This window comes from Pongo pygmaeus, chromosome 3, assembly GCF_028885625.2.
Source record: "Pongo pygmaeus isolate AG05252 chromosome 3, NHGRI_mPonPyg2-v2.0_pri, whole genome shotgun sequence".
NCBI lineage: Eukaryota > Metazoa > Chordata > Mammalia > Primates > Hominidae > Pongo > Pongo pygmaeus.
The window spans coordinates 154,751,708-154,776,225 of record NC_072376.2 but is presented as its reverse complement, the minus strand read 5'-3'; the positions used below and the strand labels follow the sequence as shown (position 1 = coordinate 154,776,225).

The 24,518-nt window shown below is 35.6% G+C and overlaps 1 protein-coding gene across 7 annotated transcripts in view; it reads right to left on the bottom strand.

The window, feature by feature from the left end:
• Nucleotides 1–202: 202 nt before the first annotated feature.
• The window catches only part of IL15 (interleukin 15), a 106,959-nt gene continuing 82,643 nt past the window's right edge, over nt 203–24,518 (bottom strand). For 3 of the 7 annotated variants that reach the window (XM_063664141.1, XM_054485946.2, XM_054485947.2), the window contains 6 exons: nt 14,714–14,824; nt 13,622–13,719; nt 12,180–12,264; nt 6,187–6,231; nt 4,205–4,342; nt 203–1,452 (listed from right to left, as the gene is read on the bottom strand). In XM_063664141.1, coding sequence (XP_063520211.1) covers nt 1,342–1,452; nt 4,205–4,342; nt 6,187–6,231; nt 12,180–12,264; nt 13,622–13,719; nt 14,714–14,725 — 489 coding nt within the window. In that variant the 5' untranslated portion in view covers nt 14,726–14,824 and the 3' untranslated portion in view covers nt 203–1,341. Of the gene's footprint in view, nt 1,453–4,204; nt 4,343–6,186; nt 6,232–12,179; nt 12,265–13,012; nt 13,132–13,621; nt 13,720–14,713; nt 14,825–24,518 lie in introns of those variants that run through there. The other 4 variants (XM_054485949.2, XM_063664142.1, XM_063664143.1 and 1 more) reach the window with 2 other exon arrangements.

Here is a 24,518-nt window from a genome sequence, read left to right as displayed (position 1 = left end):
TACAGATTTATTCTAAACTTTCTGAAAGATATTTATAAGCACCGTTTGACTAGAGCAATAAGAACACATGTACATGGATAGGGCACTGGGGTGATAGAAGAATGTTTCAACAGAGAACGAGTTTGTACTGTGGAATAGAGAGAAATCAAATTCTTAAGAGATCATTTCCCACCCCACAGTCACTCAGTGAGTATTACCAGAATTAAGGTAAAATAAATTTATTAAAAAACAAAAATATTTCATCTTTCTTACAGTTCCATTAGAAGAGAGCTTGCTAGTTTTAGACAGTGTAGTGCAAAAAATAGAAACAATTATTTTCTGTCAGATAACAATGGCTCCAACAAATCAACAGGGTTTTTTTTTATTATTATATAAACATGGCAAAAAGAATGTGAAAATAAAATACCTGTATTTGGGAAAGCATGAAATATAAACACTGTCACTATTAGTTTTCTGTATCAGGGGCATCCAATCTTTTGATTTCCCTGGGCCACACTGGAATAAGAAGAATTGTCTTGGGCCACACTTTAAATACACTACCACTAATGATAGCTGATGAGCTAAAAATGAGTTGTATGAAAGTTTATGAATTTGTGTTGGGCCACATTCAAAGTTGTCCTGGGCTGCATGTGGCCTCCAATCCATGGTTGGACAAGCTTGCACACCATTCTACCTATCAGTAGAAGTTTATTATTGCCACCACCACCAAGATTTACTGATGGGCATTATATGCCAGTTATTGCAATTTCTTTATTTCATAACAGTTTCTTTATACATCAATAACTAAATTACAGTGTAAAGAAGAGGATTCACATATAGTTCTTCTTTTTCTTATTGACAACAAATTCTTCCTCTGTTTGCTATGCTTAGTAAGGAAGTCAATGAGAGCCAGTAGTCAGTGGTTCCACACTGGCAGGAGCATACCAGCATAGCTGTTGACCTGCAGCATTGGTAACCAGCCCCACCAATACATAATTTGACTATCACCCTTAAACAAATGGTATTTTGCGATAAGAGGTAAAATATCAGTGCAACTTAAAAAACAACACTTGTACATATTTTTATTCAACATTTTACATTATTCCACAAATATGTACAATTTCAATAATAAATTAAAAACAAATGAGTAAAGTAAGTCTGAGAGAAGTTCATAGTCACTATATTACTCAATGACATTTTTCTGCCTTCATTTCTAAGAGTTCATCTGATCCAAGGTCTGATCATCTTCTTGACAGAAAAACGTTTTGACAACACATTTGAAATGCTGAGTGTTTTGTTATGTCTAAGCAGCAGAGTGATGTTTGTTAATAACAGAAACACTTTTAAAAGAATCAACTGCAATCAAGAAGTGTTGATGAACATTTGGACAATATGTACAAAACTCTGCAAAAATTCTTTAATATTTTTTTCCTCCATTTCCTCACATTCTTTGCATCCAGATTCCGTTACATTCTGCAAAATATAGAGAGAGATTAAATTGGCAATTTATAATTAAATTAAATATACATTCATGGGAATGGGAATATCATATCGTTTGTACCATATGGTGAGGTCTTGAGATATGAAAGCTTCAGCAAATAAATAGCATATTAGGAAGAACTATGAGAAAAGAGAACTGGCAGATTTCATATATGTTTATTTTTCCAACAATGGGTTAAGGACACTGAGAAAAATAAGCTGTGTCTATCAGACCATGGAGTTCCTGCTTTGAGCCCTTCAATGGTTTCCTATCATCTGCTTCTAGCATAAAGACCATGCCTCCCTGCATAGCACACAGGCTCTTCATAAGCTATTCCTTACCTATTTGTTTCACATATCCCCCGTGCCTCAATGTTATGCCCTAGAAACACTGAGTGAACGTCTGGCTTTCCTTGCCATGCACAGCATACTATTAGATGCCTCTCTGCCTTTGCTTTTCTCTCTGTTACATTCTTTCCTATTTTAGCTGCTGCTACTCACACTTAAGATTATTCAGGTACTCTTTTAGGGAGCTTCTCTGAACCCCTGGGTTCCCAGGGCTGGACTCAATGTCCCATCTTTATACCTCAGAACCCCTTATTTAGACCTCTCTCACAATATCTCATGTATTCTATTCATATTATGAAGTTTTACTCTTTTTATACTGTAATACTATTCTCTAAGCTCTCTGCCAGAAGGGCAAAGCCAGTATGTTTGTTTCCCTAGCATTCAGCACAGGGCCTGACACACTGTAATCACCCATTGGTTGAATTGAGCCATTTAGGTGAATACCACAAATTGTTGTAATTCAAACACAGTCTCATGGATAACTAGAATGTTCCAAATGTAGCAATTAAGAATAAACTTTTTAGAGATCATCTGAACCATGAAGGCTGTGCCAGCAAAAATAAAAATTAGATTTTATATCCATTAACTATTTGGAATTCAGAATCATCAACACTTATCAAGCACATCCTCTATGTCAAGCACTGTCATATTTCATATAATGCTGTCCTATTTGATCCTGAAAATAATCATGTCAGATAGGAAGACAGAGATATTGACTCATCTCAACTGACATAATCAACTGAAATTCTTCACATCCAGGTCTTCTGACTGTGCAGTCCTGCCCACGCATTCCAGCACGTATGTCACACTCTGTCATGATGAGGGTGACTATCAACATTCACATTAAAGAGCTCATCATTTATTTTGCCATGAGTTACCTGTTGCGTGGCTCACTCTTTCCACCAATAAGATGGAGATAACATCATAAGAGTATTATAAACCTTAATAAATTCATTTCATACATATGTAAAGTATTTAATATATATGAGACACTGTTCTGGGAATTTGGATATAGTACTAATAAAAAACAAAAACACTTGTCCATTTTAAGCTGACGTTCTAGTAGGGAAAAACAGACAATACCCATTACATAAAATATATCCTATTCCAGATATGGGACATGCAGAGAAGGGGACAGGGAGTGCTCAAATAGGGAAGGGATTGCAACTGTAAATAGGTAAATCACTGAGAAGGTGACACTGAAGCAAAGACCTAGAGCAGCCTTGTATTTTTAGAGAAAATTCAAGGCGTCCACCCACACAAGCTTAGGGTCTTTGCACTTTCAGTTGTCTTTGCCTGAACATATGTCCCTAGATACCCTTAAGGCTCATTCCCTCACATCTTTGTCAAATGGCAGCTTATTAGTTCAGCCTAACTTAACTGGAGCCCTAGTCCCCCTACCCTGCCTCCTTTTTCACCACTGGACTTCATAAATAACTAACTTATTACTAATTTGCTGAGTGGTTGGTTTATTTCTGTTGCCTCCCTCTTTAACAGCAGGGATTATGGGTATTTTTTCATACTGTCTCCTGAGGGCTAAAAAGTATTTATGAAATGAACTAATTTGATTATGCCTCTTTGTTGCAAAACTGCTTTCTCTCTACCTTGCTTTGGGCACTGGTGTTGTGCCATGAAAGCCCTAATTCTTTGCACTTCAGGGCCTTTGCACAGCTGATTCCCCAGCCTATCATACGAATACCTAGAATTTGCTCTCCTGGAACCCTCTACTGCTCAAGTTGCCTGGGATGTCCCAGATTATACTCGAATCATTAATATTTTCATTGTTATCTTTTTAAAGCATTTATCTTCTCATGAAATAACAGACTCTGCAGACAGATTGCTCGGGTAAGAGTTGTGGCTCCCCATTTTACTAGCTCTATGAACTGAAGCAAGTGATCCAAGCTCTCAGTGCTACAATTTCTTCAACATTCAAACAGAAATAAAGATAACTATCTCATAGATTTATCATGAGAATTAAATGAATTATCAATTTAAAGCTCAAAGAATAGTGTCTGGCACACAGTAATAACTCAATAAATGTGAGTTACTATTATTGATGTTAGACATTTGAGTATGTAATTAGATTAATGTCTATCCACTGCACCTGACAATAAACACCTTGAGGTCAGTGACCTGTTTGTCTGGTTTGCCACTATGATTCTAGCACTGAAGCACACTACCTGGCATTATTCTGTAAATGTCTGTCTACTGAATCAATCATTGAACAGTTTAGCACTGTGTGCATGCTGGAGATGGTGCCACTTTTGCACACCACTCCACTGGAACAGGACTCCTTCTCCTGATTGACCCTTAGGAGGATCTGCTCGTCCATGAATGACTTCTCCAAATCAGGCCCAAAACATAAGATGCAACTCTGAGCAACTGTTGGAAAACTCACCCCATTAGCAGACAAACTGTTGTTTGCTAGGATGATAAGATTTTCTACTGTATCATGAATACTTGTGTCTCCGGACTCATGTGAAATAACTTGTAACTCCAAGAGAAAGCATTTCATTGCTGTTACTTTGCAACTGGGCTAAAAATAAAAGTTATAAAGAACAATTACTTTTTTGTGATTATTAATTTTCATACTGATGTAATTTTGATTTTCAAAAAGTCAATCCAAATATTTTATAAAGATACGCAATATCCTTAAGAAATTTTACATAGGAGGCAGCTTAATTTTTTTCTTTTGGCTTTAAAATAAAAACCAAAACAAAACAACGAAACACAATCAAGAAGGATGGCAATATTGTACAGAAGAACATGAAACTAGAAAATGTAGAAATAGTGGCCAGTTTTTCTCACTGAGCACATTTCCCCTGTGGAAAGGGTAATAATACTGGCCTTAGAGTCTGAAAACATCAATATAGACAGCTTATTTGTAAGAATTTTTAGAATCAAATTGTGTTGTTAACATTTTAAATAGTGGTAGCTGCTAATTATACTGTTCTTTCAAGTTCCAAAGTTCCAGAGGGAGAGAAGTAATTCCAAGAAATTTATTAGAAAAATCAAAGCAGGACTAGTGTCCACTCACAGGCTGATCAAATCAGAAAAGGCTCTCTTAGGTGCCACAAAAATATGTTTTCCACAACATTTACTTTAACAATAACTTAAAGAAAGGACACAAGGAATATCTAGGGATTTGACCATTATTTGACTTTGTGTCCTCGATACCTTGCACAGTGCCTGGGAGCCTGCAGACACTTCACAAATGCTTACTGAATGGATAAAAAAAATGAAGGAATACACCCATGTGCCCACCACTGGTAATATTCCTTAACCCCAACAGTCACTGCTTAGGATTGAAAGACAAATACTGTCACCATATCAGCAATAATAGAACTGAGCTTCAGAAATGTTTAGTAATTTCCAAGATAATACAAGTAAAAAGTGGTGGAGTCAGTTTTAAAATCTAAACTTCAATCTAAGGTTGTTTCTATAACCCATGGGTTGCAAAGTTATCTTCTTGCAAAAAAGCAATTTCGGGATGCTGAATTTGGTGGCTAACTGACTACTTTCCATTTTACAAAAAATGCAAAGAAAAACAGAATCCATGCTTAAGCCAGAGGAGGGAGACAATTTCTTTGTGCAGCAGCATGACCCAATTGGTTGGTGAATATCTCTTTTTTCTAGTTTCTGACTATGGTTTCTTTCCAATGCTTAGAAAGTCATCTATGTAAGAGAAGTTCTAATTGAAGAATAATGGAGAGAGGACATAGAGTTTGTTTTCCCTGAGGTGAAGTTGGGGATTCATTTCTTGGTTTTAGTAGCAATACTGAAGGGAAGAACCACCACCAACATGACAAATCCTACATGCCTTAGGAAATGTCAGGGTATTCATGAAACAAGTTCAAGACCACTTTTCAGTTCTAATAAGTTTCATGGGTTATGTTTCTTTTCTCACGCAGAGAATAATTAGAATCTTTTTCTGACAAATGTAGAGAATTATGTAAAATGCAGAACATGAATGACTTTAAGCAATTTATGGAAAATATGATTGCAGATGGTGATACATTACAGCATTGGAAATAATTGATATGTTGGCTACTCTTAAATTGAATCAGTTAATCTGATTTTTGCATCTAATTGCATCATGATGCAACTGCATCACAAAAACGTATAATGTATCTTGTTTGACATTGATGGAAAAGACTCTTTTAATATTTTGATTTGGCACCATTACAAAAATAGCATTTATGTAGCTATCTGTCCCCAAGTCCCATCTCAACAATCACTAATAAAACTCATTGATCGTATATTATAGAAACACACCAAAAGTTAGATTTTAAAACTACACATATTTTAGTTGTTACAAAAATATACTTTTAAAAACTTTAATAACAAGACAAATAGCAATTTTGAAAAAAGTATACTCACGTGAACATCACTTTCCGTATACAAAGTAGCATCAATATGCATAGACTGAAAGGAAACAAAATTAGACAATATTAAAAACTATGCCCTGCTTTAAATATTATGAGAACAACCTACTGAAAACATTAAATTGTTTTTAATTCTTTTTTTTATTTTGAGATAATTTAAAATTCATATTAAACTGTAAGAGTAAATACAGAGAGATCTTGTGTACCCTTCAACAAGCTTCCCCCAGTGGTAATATCTTCCATAACCACAGTACAGTATTACAATCAGAAAATTGACATTAATATGATGCACTCACCTTGTTCAGATTTCACTAGTTTTATGTGCCACAGTGTGCGTGCATGCATATGTGTGAAGTTTTATGCAATTTTATCACTTGCATAGATTCACATCACCACCACCACAGTTAAGACACAAAATAGTTCCATCACCACAAGGATTCTGCTGCTATTCTTTCATAACCAAAGTCACCTTTCTCCCCATACATACCTCATCATCACCCAATCTCTCTAAATTCTGACAACCACTTCTCTGCTCTCCATTCCTATAATTTTGTCATTTCAAGAATATTATGTAAATGGACTCATATCGTATGTAACCTTCTGAAATTAGCTTTTAAAAGAATTGATAGACATTTTTATGAGCCATTTAGGTTTACAGAAAAACTAGCAGAAAGTACAGAGACTTATACACCCCTTGGTCCTCCACCCCAGTTTCCCTATTGTTAATATCTTGCATTAGTGTGGTGTGTTTGTTATAGTTGGTGAGTCACTATTATGATCTTAAGTGTATAGAATATTAGGGCTCATTATTTGTGTTGTATGTTTTACAGGTTTTGACAAATGTATAATGCCACCCATCATCACATATTAATATTTTCACGGCTTTAAAAGTAGCCTGTGCTCTGCCTAGCCATTTCTCCTTCCCTCCAAACCTCTAGCAACCACTGATCTTTTTATTGTCTCCATAGCTTTGCCTTTTTCAAAATGTCATAGTTGGGATCATACAATGTGAAGCCTTTTCAGATTGGTGTCCCCATCTTTCACTCAACAATATGGCTTTGAAGTTTTCTCCATTTATTTTCATGGCTTGATAGCTTATTTCTTTTTATCACTTGATAATATTCTATTTTATAAATGTACCACAATTTCTTTATGAAGATTGGCTTTTTTCACTCATCATAATACCCTGGAGATCCACCTAATTTGTGGGTATCACTAGTTTGTTCCTTTTTATTGCTCTGTAGTATTCCCTGACATGATATATCACAGATTTTACCAACTGAAGCACATTTGTTTCCAGTTTTTGGCAGTCATGAAAAAATCTCTGTGAACATTCATGTACATATTTTTGTGTGCACGTAGTTTTCATTTATCGAGGATGAATGTCCAAGAGTACAATTGTTGGATTGTAAGGCAAATGCATGTTTTGTTTCATAGGATGCTGCCAAACTGTTTTATACAGTGGCTGTATCATTTTACATCATCACCAGCAATGTATGAATGATCCAGTTTCTCCACATCCTTGCCAGCATTATCACCCTTGTTCATTTATATTTACTTAGCATCATCACTATTTTTTATTTTGTATATGCTTATAGCTACATGTAATAATATGTCATTGTGGTTTTAATTTGTATTACTTTCTAAACAAAATATACCCATTTTTACTACTTTCTCTCCAAAAAACTTGGGGTGATGTATAATTTTCCTTTCCAATCTGTGTGCCTTTTATTTATTTTTTTCTCATACATTTTTTCTCTCCTGCTTCATAATTTGGCTAAACTTCCAATATTATTGCTATGGTTTGAATGTCCCCTCCAAAATTCAGGTTGAAACTTAATCCCCAATGTGGCAGTATTGAGAGGTGGGGCTTTAAGAGGTAATTGGATCACAATGGCTCTACCCTCATGAATGGATTAGTCCACTCATGGATTAAAGTATCAATGGGTTATTACGGAAAGGGAACTGGTAGTTTTATAAGAAGAGGAAGAGAGACCTGAGCTAGCACATGAGCACATTCAGCCCCTCGCCATGTGATGCTTTGTTTCACCTCTGGACTCGAGAGAGCACCCACCAGCAGGAAGGCCCTCACCAGATGTGGCTCCTCAACCTTGAACTTTTCAGTCTCATAACCATAAGACATAAATTCCTTTCTTTATAAATTACCCATTTCAAGTATTCTGTTATAAGCAACAGAAAACTCAGACAATTATGTTGAGTAAAAGTGGTGAGAGAAGATATCCCTGCTTAGTTTCCAGTCCCAGCAGAAAAACATTCAGTCTTGTACTCACCATTAAGTATGGTAGCTCTAGACTTTTTGAACATGTTTTGTATCAAGTTGAGGCAGTTCTCCACAACTACTTTCTAAGAAATTTTATCTTCAATAGGTGTTTATATCAGTCTGCTAGGGCTGCCATAAAAAGTACCACAGACTTGGTGACTTAAATAATAGAACTTTATTTTCTCACAATTCAGGAGGCTAGAGGTCTGAAATCAGGGTACCAGCAGGGTTGGTTTCTTCAGAGTCCTCCCTCCTTGGCTTATAGGTGGCCATTTTCTCCCAGTGTCTTCACGTGGTTTTCTATCTCTGTGTATCTATACCCTTATCTGTTTTTCTAAAGATACCAGTCATATTGCAGTAGGACCTGCCCTAATGACCTCATTTTAACTGACCCTATCTCAAAATACAATCACATTTTGAGATATTGGCAATTAGTTCTTCAACATATAAATCCAGGAGGCATAGGGAGGGACACAGGCCATGAGAGGTGTTGCATTTTTTCAGATACCTTTTCTACATATGATTTTCTTCTTTAGCCTGTTGATAGGGTAGATTACATTGCTTGATTTTCAAATAATTGAGCAAGACTTGTGTACCTGAAATAAATCTCACTCGGTCATGGTGTATAATTCTTTTTATACATTGCTGAATTTGATTTGTTAATATTTTATCGAGCATTTTAATATCTAAGTTAATGGGAGATATTTTTGTAGTTGTCTTTTTTAGTAATGTCTTTATTTGGTTTTAGCATCACAGTAATACTGGCCTCCTAAAATCAACTGGAAAATGTTCCTTCCTCTTCTATTTTCTAGAAGAGACTGTACAATTGTTGTTAATGCTTCTCTAAATATTTGATAGAATGATTCAGTGTAACCAGCAGACTTGAAGGTCCCTTTTTGGGAGCTTGTGTATGATGAATTCAATGTATTTAGTGACTATATGAGTGTTTGGATTGTCTACTTCATCTTCATTATGTTTCAGTAGTTTGTGGTTTCTGAAGAATTGGTCCATTTCCTCTAAGTTGTCAGATTTGTGAGCATAAAATTGTTCATAGTTTTTCTTATTATCCTTCTAATGACTGCAGATTCTGTAGTGACAGCCCCAAATTTCATTCCTGAGATTTGTGTCTTCTCTCTTTTTATTTCTGTCAATTAAAGATCAATTGTATTGATTTTCCAAATAACCAGTTTTATGTTTCATTAATTTTTTCTATTGTTTTCTTGATTTCAATTTCATTAATTTTGGCTCTTATATTTAAATATTTTCTTTGTTCTGCTTGTATTGAATTTATTTTGCTCTACTTTTTCTAGTTTCTTGGAGCGGTAACTTAGATTTTTGATTTGATAATTCTCCTTTTCTTCTAATGTATTCATTTGATTTTTAAAAATGTCCTGTTAGTATTGCTTTAGCTGCATCACATATATCTTGATATGCTGTATTTCATTTTTTTCATTCTATGTATTATGAATATCCTTTGAGATTTACTCTTTGACCCATGGATTGTATAGAGGTATAGTATTTAATTTCCAAGCATTTGGAGATTTGCCCATTGTATTTAATTTCTTGATTTCTGGTTTGATTCCACTGTGGTTTGAGAACAAATTCTGCATGATTTAAGTTCTGAAAAAATTTTTAAAGTTTCTTTTATGGCTCAATATATATTCAATCTTGATAAAAGAAAGTATATTCTGCTGTTGTTGGGTGTAGTGCTCTATGTATTAAATTAGATCCTGTTGGTTGGTTATATTGTATTTTTATGCCCTTTCTGATTTTCTGTCTAGTACTTCCATTAGTTACTGAGGAGGAGGCGGTAAAGTCCTCAAGAATAATTGTGGATTTGTCTATTTCTCTTTTATCCCTATTATTTTTTGCTTCACAAATTTTGAGGCTTTGTTGTTTGATGTGTATACCTTTAAGAACATTATGTTTTCCTCACAGATTTATTTTTTATCATTTTGTAATATCCCTCTGGATTATAGCAACTTTATTTTCTGTGAAGTCTACTTTATGTTAATAACATTAACTTTGATGTTAATATAGCCACTTCTGCTTTTTACAATTAATGTATGCATGTGTATCAGTCTAGAGCTGCTGTAAAAACTACCACAAGATGGGTGGTTTAAAACAACAGAAATCTCTTCATTTACAGTTCTGGAGACTGGAAGTCCAAAGTCAAGGTGTTGGTAGGGCCATGTTCCTTCTGAGGGGTCTAAAGAAGAATCCTTTCTTGACCTTCCCAAGGTTCTAGTGGATCCTGGCAATCTCTGGCCTTCCTTGGCTTATAGCCGCATCACTCTGATCTCTTCCTCTGTCTTCACATGGCTTTCTTCCCAATGAGTTACTCTGTGTCCTTTCCTTTTCTAATAAAGACACTCGCCATTGGATTTAGGGCCCCCCCTACTCTAGTATGATCTCATCTTAATTTCATTAATTATATTTGCAAAGATTATTTCAAAATAAGATCACATTTTAAGGTTCCAAGAGGATGTGAAATTTGGGGGGACAATATTCAACCCATTATAGTATGCTATATCTTTTTCTGTCTTTTTAAATTTCAACCTACGTATGTCAATTGTACTAGAAGTGAACTGCTTATAGATAGTATAGATGGGTGGTGTTTTCTTATCAATTCAACCAATCTCTCTCTTTTACTTGGTGTATTCTCATACTCTCCTATGATACTAACCATAGGAATGCTGAATCTTTTGTTACTGTCCTCAAGATCAGTGATGCTTTCTTTTTCTTAAGTCAATTGTCTCTCTAGTATTCTGTTGTCAAATTAACTATCATTCCTCTGTCATTCATTCTGCTAATGAGCCTTTACAGTTTGCTTTATATTTCAGTTATATTTTCAGTTCTATAATTTCTATATGTTTCCTTTCATATCTTCTATTTATTTGCTAAGGCATTTAGTTTTTCATTTGCTTCAAGGGCATTTGTAATTGCTTTTTGAAGCACTTTTTATAACATCTGCTTTCAAATCTATGTCAGAGAATTCCAACATCTGATCCACTTCAATTTTGTAATCTGTTGACTCTATTTTCTCATTTAAGTTGTAACTTTCCTATTTCTTGGTACAATGGGTGATTTTCAATTGTATCTTGGCTTCATGTCTATTATGTTAGGACACTCTGGTCCTATTTAAATCTTCTATTTTAACATGCAGTCAGCTTGTTTGGATTTAGCATGCAAGTTCTAACCTATTTTTTAATGCTGTGATTCCAATAAAAATTTAGTTTTCAGAACTTTGTGGTGCTATTTTGGTATGCTTGGTGCCATTGAGACTTCCACTGAAGCTGGTATTATCTTCTATGGCAGGAAGCACTTCCTTAGGTCAGGCCACCTGTTTTCTTCAGGTGGGAGAAGAGGGCCTTTAGTCCACAAGGAACAACAGCTGTTCCCTGGGTCAAGCCATTCTCCCTGCAGATGCCACCAAGATATCTGGCTTCTCCAGATAAAGGAAGAGAATACCTCACCTGTGCAGACTAGAACTCATCCGGCTGGGCCGCTTATAAATTACGTTTTAAAGATAATTAGGTTCTAAAACAGTAAGGAAAAGACTTCTTTTCGAGCTTTATAAGATCATAAATTTCTACAAAAATATTATTGTTTCAAGTGTGGTTTCCTTAAGACAGACAGAAAAACAGAGAGAGAGACAAACTCCATAGCAGTTATACCAGGCATTTTATGGAAAAATGAGTACTCACTTGAATAAGATCTTCAATTTTTTTCAAATCACTTATTACATTCACCCAGTTGGCTTCTGTTTTAGGAAGCCCTGCACTGAAACAGCTGAAAGAAAAACCATAGAGCAAAGCATTTTGAAGGAACCTATTCATCTTGATGAATACTATAAGCAAAAGAGCAATCAATAATTTTTTATTCTGACCAGTGAAAAAATCAGTGTTATCCTTGCTTCTGTGCATTCAACAGCCTTGTAACTGAACATAAACATCGAGCATATAGTACAACTTTGGCATTTTATGATAACTTGAGGCTTCACCAACCTGGATTAGAGAAAAGCCTAACTGTAGGCATACTTTATAAATAAACTGGCTCAATTTATCACAATGAAATAGAAGCAGTGCCAGATGTGTGGCAATGCTCAATAAATGATTTTGAATGAATTACTAGTTTCCTTTAAGTAGAGATTTACAGAGACTTTGAAGTCTAATAAATAGGTAAAATTCTTAAAATAAGTAATAATTATTTTCATGTAATGATTTTGACAGTAATTTTTTTTTTACAATACATTAAACATGCCCTTTTCATGTTGCTCACACTCTTACTATGCTTGCAGCAGCTTTCTCCATAAACAGTACAGACTTCATCCCAGTGTAGGCTGAATGATCATATACTTACTCACTTTCACAAATTTCATAAAAATTAAAATTTAATATCCAGACAAAATACACTTATACTGACCAAGTAACATTGGAATGATTCTTAGAGCTTGAGGAAAAATAATCACTCACTTCCTGATGGATCTTACACAGAAGCATGATAGTCAACACTAATCTGTCTTATGATGAAGAATTACCTGCACAAATCTATGGTTCCCAATACCATGAAGGCATTAGTAGAGTAAAACTGAACTGAGAGTCAGATTATATAACTATAGGTTAGGTGCTTTGGGCCAACTGGGTATATTAGCTGCATCTAAGAGAGAAGAAAAAAGTTAATAGTCAGGGAAACATATGAATTTTATTAGAAGGAAACAACAAAAGGCTTAAATAAAGAAAGAAATGTTTTAAACTGAACTAGGATAAGGATCAAGGGATAGGAGCAGTCAGTGTCAGGGACAGATAAAAAAGTAACATAAGCAAATTCTAAATATCTTTTAATTGCCATGAAAAATATGTAGTTTATCAATAAGTGGTATACTTCCAAGTTCAGTTAAATATCAAAAGGCCCAATTTATTTGAGGGCTATAAAGCTCATTTGGACTATTACCACAATGTAGAAAAATGCTCAGTTAGGTGTTTACCAAACCTCCTCTAAATCTCTATAGTCTGCCTTCTATCCACCAGATACTGAGTACCTAGAGATATAAGCAAACTGAACATAAACTAATTTAATGGAAAAGATATCCAAGGACAATCATTATGACCATGAACATAATGTTATTTATGCCTAAAGATAAAATTACCCCAAAATGAAGACATGAATGCCAGCTTCAGTTAGAAAATGACTGTTTAGAAGTAAACACAAGTAGCACTGGATGGAAATACTTCTCAAATGTGGTTTCTGAAAAATATAATCATAGACAAATGGTTAAATTTTTTAGTTAAAAAGTGAGGTTTAAAATAACATGTCAACATATTTTTAGGTCTAAAGATGTAAGTTTGTCATAATTTCATAATTAATGCCTCTTATAAAAAAAAAAACTATAATTTATATTTTTTCGCTTTCTCTCCTACCTCCAACTCTGTCTCTTATGCACAAAGTTCCTTAATAGATATTTCTGCAGATGCATGTCAAAGATAATTTAACAAAGTTGACATATTTGTTAATTTACATACATACCAATGTCACCACTTAATGTTTTTATATTATCTTTGACCTCCTCCTCATCCTTCTCCCTTTTTTAATAGGTCAAAATATTTTAAACAGCACAGGTTAATAACATGCATTACTAACAGAGATGCACTAGTTATATTAACTTCATGTAAATTATGAAAATGAATTATATTAATATTATTTGGTGAAAAATTGGATAAAATGGAACCAATTACAGACACTGTATTCCATCTTGAGAGTGACTAATAATTTTTCTTGGTGATTTAGGGAAATCATTTATTCTAGAACTTACCAGAGTTTTGGTACTTTCACCTGCCTCTTTTGTGTTGTCAAAGCTTTTAAAGTTTCAGAAAGCAGTGTTAACTGCCACCTTAACCACTAATTGTTCATGCTTCCTTTCAAAAAGATGAATGATACCCACACCCTGCCCTCTAAGACTACACAATTTAGTGAGTACAAAGACATTTAGAGAACACAAAAGAGTGGGATAAGTGAAATAACACGTTTATAATGACAAGAAGAGCCTATCAAGATGTTCAATAGAGTTTTTAAAAACCTATTTAATTTATTTTCAAAATAAGAACAATCCAAATGTGAACAGACATCTGTGATATCTCAAGATCTTTAGAGAATAACCATGTAACTTATTGCAAAGACTCTGAGATTCAGATGACCTTTTAGGGAAATTCCATAGGATATTTTCATCTATTTTTTTTCTTACCGAAATTCTCATTACTCAAAGCCACGGTAAATCCTTAAGTATTGAAGAAGAGCTGGCTATGGCAAGGGGTTTCCAGCAGCCATCCATCCACGATGCCTCCTACAATAAAATCTAGGGTAAAGTATGATCCATTAAAAACACAAGTGGACTAGTAAGAAAAAGAAAGGGAGGGAATTAATACTTATTGAACACCTACCTTTTAATAAGCACTCTATTAGTTACTTAACAAATGCATCACCTTTAATCTTTACAATAATGGTATGGAGGAAGGTTAGTAGCATTTAGGTAAGCTGCTGTAGGCCCATAGCAAGTACATGACAGCCAGGATTTGAGGCCAGTTCTGTCTGATTACAACGCCTTTGCAAAACTTTTCTATTCTATTATGTCCCTGAATTGAAAAATTCCAGAGTCATACTAGTAAAAAGTAGAAACAAACAAATACTTAGATTTGTAGAAGTACTGATTGTTAATCCAGTTTACAATAGCAGTAGCCATTTCTACAGCCACTGAATATGTATCTTCAGTCTTTTAAAGGAACCATTGTTAATCATTTGAGAATTTTATAACCAAGAAAATTTTATTTTTTTCTCACTCAAATCAAGTGAAGAATATGAAGATTAAACATCCCTAAATTCAACTCCATGCCATTAAAAGCAGTTTATAACCAAAATATACAAAAATACAAACAACTATTTTCTGCCCTTCAAAATAGTATATACATGGTGACCTCTTCCACAAAAAATCAAAATCTTCCACAACCCGTGACATAAATATTCACTGAATTAAGTTCCATAAACTCAAAGAATTAAATTATTATACTTTCCAGATGTTTCTGAAATATAAGAATGGCTGCTTTAAAATATATTATCTATAACTCCTAGAAAGAAAAAGGTAACACTTATTTAGGTATTAAGCAAGATATAAAGGTGTATCCAATAGAAATACCTTTTTGTCCACAAGAACACATCAAATCTAATATTCCTGTTACATACGATCTAAATCACTCATTGATTGGTTTATTTAAAGCAAACCTTCCTTATCACTCTCATTTTATAATTATTCCCTTTGTCTATATTATCTCAGTGCTTCAAATTTTTTATAAAACTTTACCGTAATCTTCATAATTTCATCCAAAGCCTCTTAAATTCCCTACATCCATTTTAGTTGTGGTATCCTTGAATCCACATTTTAAAAAAATAATAATATGGACTTGGGATTGAGCAATGCCATGGGTGATATAATTTTTAATTAGGCCTTACAAAGCTACTTTCGTAAACAATGAAAATTTCATTCCTGGCCTCTTATAGCAGTGAGCCTTTAAAATGTCAAAATGGATTTTCACTACGCTGCTCAACTACATCCTGCTGGTATAAGTAAAAGAAGACTAAGTGCTTAGCCAGAATACTCTACCATAGAGTGTGGTTGTCAGACACGGAGGAATGCAATAGAAAATGTCCTCAAAATATCTAACCAAATCATGATAATGGAAGCCAGTGTAGATGAAAAGAAGTATTGGCTGGGCGTGGTGGCTGGTGCCTGTAATCCCAGCACTTTGGGAGGCCAAGGCAGGCGGATCACCTGATGTCGGGAGTTCGAGATCAGCCTGCCCAATATGGAGAAACCCCATCTTTACAAAAAAAATACAAAATCAGCCGGGTGTGATAGTGCATGCCTGTAATCCCAGCTACTTGGGAGGCTGAGGCCAGACAATTGCTTGAACCCGGGAGGCAGAGGTTGTGGTAAGCTGAGATCGTGCCTTTGCACTACAGCCTGGGCAACAAAAGTGAAACTCCATCCCCCCCAAAAAAAAAAGAAGTATTTTATAGCTCTGCTTGCTGCCTGAATCTATTTTCTGCTGCTGGAAGAGAACACCACAAACTTAATTTACAACGGACACAAGCTCATTTGGCTCACAGTTCTGGAGGCTGGGAAGTACATGAGTATGGCACTGACATCTGCTAAGGATCATCCTGTGGCAGAAGGGTAGAAGGTGAAAGCAAGCACATGAGACAAAGAGGAAATTGAGCCAAAATCACCCTTTCATAAGGAGCCCACTCATGCAATAACAAACTCACTCCCTCCGTAACTGCATTAATCCATTCATGAGGGCCCTGTCTAATGAAAGTGCCTAAAGAGATACCTAATTACCTGTTAAAGATCCCACTTCTTAAAACTGTCACAATCACAATTAAGTGTCAACATGAGTTTTGGTGGAGGCATTCAAACCATAGCATTCTGCCCCTCCCCTCCCCCTCTCTGCCTAATTCACATCCTTCATACAATGCAAAATATATTCATTCCATCCTAGTAGGCTCAAAAGTCACTCCAGTATTAACTCAAAAGTTAACACTGTTAGTTAATACTTATCTAAATCTAGTTAATCTAGTTATCTAGGTAATACTTGTCTAAATCAAATATGGATGAGACTTCATCCTGAAGGCAAATGTTCTTCAACCACGAGCCTGTGAAATCAAAATAAGCTATCTGCTTCCAAAATACAATGTGTGAAGGTATAGAAGAGACATTCCCATTCTAAAATGGAGAAATAGGCAAGAAAAGAGGGATAACTCATCTGAAACAAGTCCAAAACCCAACAGGGAGAACAATATTAAATCTTAAAGTTGGAGAATAATTTCCTTTCACTCCACATTCTGCATCCTGGGCACGCTGGGTGGGGGTTGGACCCCTAAAGCCTCAGGCAGGTCAGTTCCCATAGCTTTCCTAGGCTCAGCCTATTCTTCAGCTGTCATGGGTTGGAGTCTTATGCCTGAAGCTTTTCCAGACTGCAGCTCTACACTGTTAACCATAGTTCTAGGATTTTGGTGGCAACCCCATTTCCTTGGCTCCATGAGGCACCGCCCTGTTGGGGGCTCTCTGTGGTGGTTCTGCCCCTGTGCAAAGTCTCTGCCTGTGCCCCAAAGAAGTCAGCATCATCTTTTGAAATCAAGGTGGAGGAAGCCATGCCCCCTCAGCTCTTGTATTCTGTGAGACTGCAGACTTAACACCACATGAATTTCACCAAGGCTTACCGCCTGTATCTTGTGAAGCAGTGGGTCAAGCTGCAGCTGGGGCCACTTAAGCCATAGTTGGGGTGGCTGAAGACTGCTGCACCAGAATGTGGGGAGCCAAGTCCCAAGGCAGCCCTGGGCAGTAAGCTCATGGAGAGCAACCAGGTGGGGCCTGGCACCCGAAACCATTCTTTCATCCTAGAACTCTGGGCCTGTGAAATAAAAGAGACTAAATCCCAGCCCTGTCCTCAAGGAGCTCACAGGATAGGAATTGTTTGGAATCTTGTGATTGGATCTCACTGCAAGGTGACTGCTGACTCACAGCAGCACTGAAATCCTAGGAGGATAGTACTGCCCAGGGAAAATACATAGTGAGTAAGCAAGTTAACGTCGGCAGGCATCTCTATAGTTTTCATTCTGGAGTGAAAACTGTCCCTTAGACTCATAGTCACACAGTTGCCTCTGCTCCAGATTTTCCTTCTGCTTCAAATATTCTTCACCCAGATACTGTCGGGGCTCACACCGTTGCTATTTCCCAAGCAAATAATTGCTTGTGAAAATAACTGTAAACATTTTACATTCTATACCAATATTGTAGTTCTTCCCAGTGAGGAAGGATGATCTAACATACTTGATGTTTTGTTCTGCTTATTAACTTGTCTAATCACACATTTAAAATTAATTAAACATACAAGAATAAAAGATTTACAAGTATTGGTTTTTTGGGTTAAATGCATCATCCATTCATTCAAACCACTAGAAAAGACAAGCTGAGACTGAATAGAATATAGAGATTATAAGACAGCATCACTTTCCTTGATTCATTTAGTAAATATTCGCTGAATATTTATTATGGGCTAGGCATTTTTTATGACCTTGGAATACATCAATGATGGCAGAACACAATCTTGATTTCAGAAAGAAAGATGAACCATATAGAAAATGCACAAATAAGTTATTATAATTATGCATTTTATTAGAGAGTGAAAAATTATCTAGGAAAAAGGAAACAAGGTAAGAAGGGTGAGGTTGAAATTTTGGGTAGTCAGGGTAAAGATAGCAAGGGTGTGTGAGCCCCGGTGGTATCTCAGTGAAGACTATTTGAAGCAGAGGGAACAGCTAGGGCAGAGACAACTGTGTGGCTATGAGTCTAAGGGACAGGAAAGAAGCCAGTGGAATGAGCAAGGGAAAGAGTAGTCTGAGATGAGGTCAGAAAGGTGGAGGACAGGAGGACCTGAATCTGCTTGGGGTAGCAGTGGAGATAGAGACATGTGGCTAGAGTCTGGAATCATTTTTTATGACAGGACTAATATAATTTCCTGACAGATTGCAGGGTACAGGAGGAAATAAGAGAATGAGAATGACTCTGAGTCTTTTCCTCTGAACACCTGAGAAGATGGAGCTACCATCAACTGAAACAAGCAAGCCTTGGACACAGCTGATGCCTTGAGGAGAGGGGACAGGTCAGGAGTTTCAGTTCTGGACATGCTGAGTTTGAAAGGCTCATTAGATATGCACAAGGAAATGTCAAATATGCCATTGGATACATAAATCTCGAGTTCAGGAATGTGTCTGAACTGGAAATAGATATGCGACTCATGAGAGTGCTCATGAGGGAGTGGTGTAGGTAGAGAAAAGGACCAAAACCTGACCATGGGATACTTCAGTATTAATTAGGTCGGGGATTATAAAAGAAGGATCAGGAAAGAAAAATCAAAAGGAATGACTACTGAATAAGGGGAAAATGAAGAGTATCATATTCTAGAAGTCAGTCAAGGGAAGTATATCCAGCAAACGGGAATGATGGACACATCAAATGCACTGACAGGCCAAGCAAGACACAGTTTCAGCACTGACCAGTGGGCTTGGCAACCCGGAGGTCATGTCAGATGACTCTGACAATAGCACTTTTAGGGATTTGATGGAGGCAGAAGCCTGCCTGGGATGGCTGACAAGAAAGTAGCAAGAAAAGGTTCTTAAAATGCTAGTGCAGGCAATGTTTTTAAGAATCCTGCTCCAAAAGGAAGGAAGGAAAGGGGGTTGTTGCAGGTGGTAGAAAGTGGTAGAAATAACAACATGTTTGCATGCTGATGGGACTGACTTATTAGAGAGGGGGAATTAAGGATGTTGGAGGGGGTGGGAAGTGCCAGAGTAATGTTCTCTAATGAGCAAGTGAGGATGAGGATGTTAGCCCACCTCCAAGAGGGGGCGAGGGCTGAGTCATCTACTGTCACAGGAAGGAATGCTGAGTTATAAGGGGGGTGGGGCTGGTAGGTAGGTATAAGTTTTCTACTATTACTTCCATTTTCTCAGTGAATTAAAATAAAAAGTCATGAGCAGAAAGTGAAGATTGGAGGAGGATGGGGACAGGAGGAGGATGAGAGGGAAGAGGACACACAAAATAGCCATTTAGGTAACTGGGAGAATAGTATGAGAGTCTGGCCTATAGAAGGATCAATGTTGTGAATGGTTGTGGAGTGAGATTAGTCATTAGGGTTGTACGTGTTTCCTCCAGCCACAGTAAGCTGAAAGGGAAAGAAAGCCTGGAATAGGTACAGAACTGGATTTAAACCTGCTATGTGTATACCAAGCAAGTACAAGGAAGAGAGGGGCAAGGGATTTCAAACTATATGTAAGGGAGCGATTGGGAGATTTGTCCAGGAAATTTTACTTCATTTCTTTATGATAGGACTTCATAAAGGTAGTGTTACTTGAATCATACCTCGAAGGTCGGATATATTCTAGGCATGAGTGAAAGGAGAAAAACAGCATTGAGGCAGAAGGCAGAACCCAAGCAAGGCCATATGCAAACAAGTATAGTGTGTTTGCAGATGACTGTGAGCCATTTTCCTAAGAGTGTGAAAGTAGTGGTCAGTAAGACTCCACAAAACTGTCACCATTGTTTAAAGCAGCAACTGGTTAACACTTTGTGTAGAGGGCCAGATAATGTTTTATGCTTTGCAAGTCTTGTAGACTTTGTTGCCAGTGATTAACTCATCCACTCTAGTGTAAGAGCAGCTATAGACAACACATAAACAAATGGGTATGGCTGTGTTCCAATACAACTTTATTTATAAAAACAGGTGGTTGATGGATTTGAATCACCAACCACCTGCTTTGATAAATAAGTAGTCGGTTTTGATAAATAAACAGTTGGTTTGCCAGCTCTTGATCGCTACAGATCTCTTTTCAGTCCTAATTTAAGTACAGCTGAGAAAGTGATATCTTTAAACATCTCCAATCTTCCTATCATTAATCGCACTAAGACATTTTCAGTAATTGCTTTCAAGCTGTTTTAAATTGACACCAATATGAGATTTTCAAATAAGAAATGTCCTCAAACTTAATCTGTGTTCAATATCAAGGCTAAATAAACCCCAATACAAACTATAATAACTTGGATTACTATAATGATTTTTAAAAATTCATTCATACAAATATAAGACCTGAGGTTGGTATTAATTCTCTTATAAGGCTACCCAATATGTTTATAAGGCCTATAAATTTCAGTTTATCAAAACAAAAAAATGATTAGGTGACTACTTCATACAAAGGTATATAAATATATGTATCTTTTTTAATGAAACACCTTTAAGTTCTTTGGAATGCTTAAAATAAGACAAATTAGTTAATTATATTGAAATGTTTCCAAAGCAAACAATAATCTATATAAATATTCTTTGAACTGCCAGGGACAGAGGTAGCAGTAAGATGTGGACATCTTAGTTTCAATCACTATCAAAAAGCATTAATTAAACAGATAGTGGGTAAATATAGAAACACTATATTTAAACAATATATTTATTATAGAAATATATATTTAAACAATATTTAATATATATTTAAACTATTTATTTATATAAATATATAAAATAAATATAGAAACACCTCAGGTAGCTTATCATTTAAGGTAAACAAGGGATATTCATTTATGTAGCTGGAGGGGATATATGGTAGATCTCTTACCACTCTCTGATCATAGTTTTCTGTAGCACTGTGTTCATGGGCTATGGTCATTTGGTGCAAATGTTTTTGAAAATGTTTGGTATAAATGTTTTTGAAAAATCCCAGCTAGTATAATTCTCCAGGGCAGGAACAATGGACAGCTTCCTCAGGGCAGCAAAGATATATTTAACCTACTGTCCAGAAACAATCAATGATATCTGTTCCTCTAGTCAGTTTCCAAAAGCACTTCATTCAAACACTCACTAAGGTGAAGAAATTATCCCAAACCATAGTACAAAAGAAGAAAAAGTTGGAAATTATCAGATAGATAGGTCTAGAAATTCCAACATAGTATCCAAAAGGAGTTCCATAAACAGACAGCAAAGAGACAACAGACAGAATGAAACAATCAAAACAGTCATAAAAGAAAAGTTTACAGAGCTGAAGTAGAACACAAGCTTTCACACTGACAGGGCATAAAAGGGATAATTGAAAAACACAGCAATTTTAAATAGAATTTCCTAATTCCAGGATAATGAAACACATGCTAATAAAAAGCTATTTAAGGACAAAAATCAGAATGAATCTGATCATGGTACTTACAAGACAAGAGAATTCATCTTCAAGGTTCTAAGTGAGAATGAGTTTGAACCTAGAAAGCTATTAGTATTCGAAAAGGAGGGCAAAAACATTCTTTCATAGCACATCTTAGAAAATATAAGACCCACAGAATGTCTATGAAATAATTAAGTTAAAAATGCATTCCAGATAAATTCAAAAGTTATCCAAAAAATATGTGGGATATAAGAATGCAGAATTAGTAACATTTATATTTGAGTCTAAATAACTAATGGCAATTCATTAAGGTACATGTTTGACATCATTCATTTTGCAAAAATGTGAAATTCTTGTGGTCAGAAACCTTGTGTATCTTACTAATTACTGTACCTACAACACCTATAAGCATGCTAAGCATATAAGCACATATGACATATTTACTGGATTTGATTTTTAATTTGTTTATATTATAAATAGATTGTCCCTATTCTCACAACTATCAGCATCTTAGCTGCACTAGCTTCCCTAACTAGAAGGTGGCCCAGCCAGTCACTGTAATAAATACTATGCTAAATAGCACATTAACTTTACCCCACATTTCATCTTTCTGCTACATTCATCTCGCCAATTTCAAGTTCCAAACTGCTAAGTATTTCTGGAAAAACCATGCCAGTATAATTTCATGAGATGTAACTTGCAATGGGCTTTCTCTACATCCTGCTAATTATTTCTTGCTCTCTCTGACATTCTGTACCATACTTTTAAATAAACTTTATTGAGAAACAATTTTAAGATAATAAAATATACACTTGTTTTAAGCATACAGTATGCAGTTCTGATGACAGTATACATTCATGAAATTACTACCACAACCATGATATAGAAAATATTTATAATTATAAAAAATTATCTCATCCTCCTTTTCAGTCACTGTATCATCAGCCCCAATGCTAGGAAACTAGTGATTTAGCCATGTACTTTTCCAAGTAGCAATGTGCAAGGAAAATCATGGATACTCTCCCTGGGGGAAATGGTATAGGAAAAGGAAGAAGAGGAAGTAAATTCATACTATGATGATTATTTTATTTGTGATAATTCGAAATACACTTATGCTAATTAATTGCAAAAAGTCAAGAGAAAATTTAACTATGAAAAAAAACCCCAAGCCAGACATGTATAATTTCCAAACCAAAATAAAATAAAATGAACAAACAAAACTCAAAGAATCTAACAGAAGGTTGTAATAGTAGTAGAGGTAGTGGGGACAGGCAGAAAGAGAGAAGAAAAAAAAGAAAGTGCAGTAAAAATATACAGAAAAAACAATGTGGCAGTAGTAAGTCTAAACATACCAGCAATCATTCACTCACACAAACAAAGATGTAAATAAACTATATTTGCTTACTAAGAGATGGATACTAACATTAGTTAAAAAGTAGACACAGAGATAAATTTTAAAATATGAGTTTATAAGAAATGAAACAAAAATAAAATGATACGAAATGCTTAAAAATTACAAAAAAAAGACATGCCAAGTAAATATGACTGTAGAAACAAGAATAGAAAAAAAGTAGAACTCAAGTGAGAAGTACTAAACAATATAATGGATAATGCACATGGATAAAAGTTAAAACTCTCTGAGAATGTCCATTCACATTGTCTCTTGAACACCTCCCACCCCTAAGACCTAAGATTATACAGCTCAATGGTTTCTTGATACCAGACCCACTAATAGAGGGTATCCTGCCCCAGGGGCCAATAACTGTCACCATTGCTGAGGCCCTGCTGTCATTCCACATTAACAGTGGACTGAATTTTTTTAAATGTGGTATATATACACCTTGGAATACTATGCAGTCATAAAAAGAAGGAGATCATATCCTTTGCAGCAGCATGGATGCAGCTGGAAGCCATTATCATAGGCAAAATAATGATTTTTAATGATTTTCTGTTGAAAATCAAATACTGCATCTTCTCACTTATAAGTTGGGGTAAATAGAAACTGGACACTGAGTTAGTGTGGGGGGAGGGTGGGAGGAGAACAAGGGTTGAAAAACTACTCATTGATTACTGTTCTCACTACCTGGGTGATGGCATCATTCATACACCGAACCTCAGCAACCCACAATTCACCCATGTAACCAACCTGCACATATACACCCTGAACCTAAAATAAAAGTTGAGAAAATAAATAAATAAAACCCTCTGAGAAGATATAATAGTTATGAATGTTTATGTACCTAACAGTATAGCTTCAAATTATATAGAGAAAAATGAATAGGAAGAATAAGTTATAA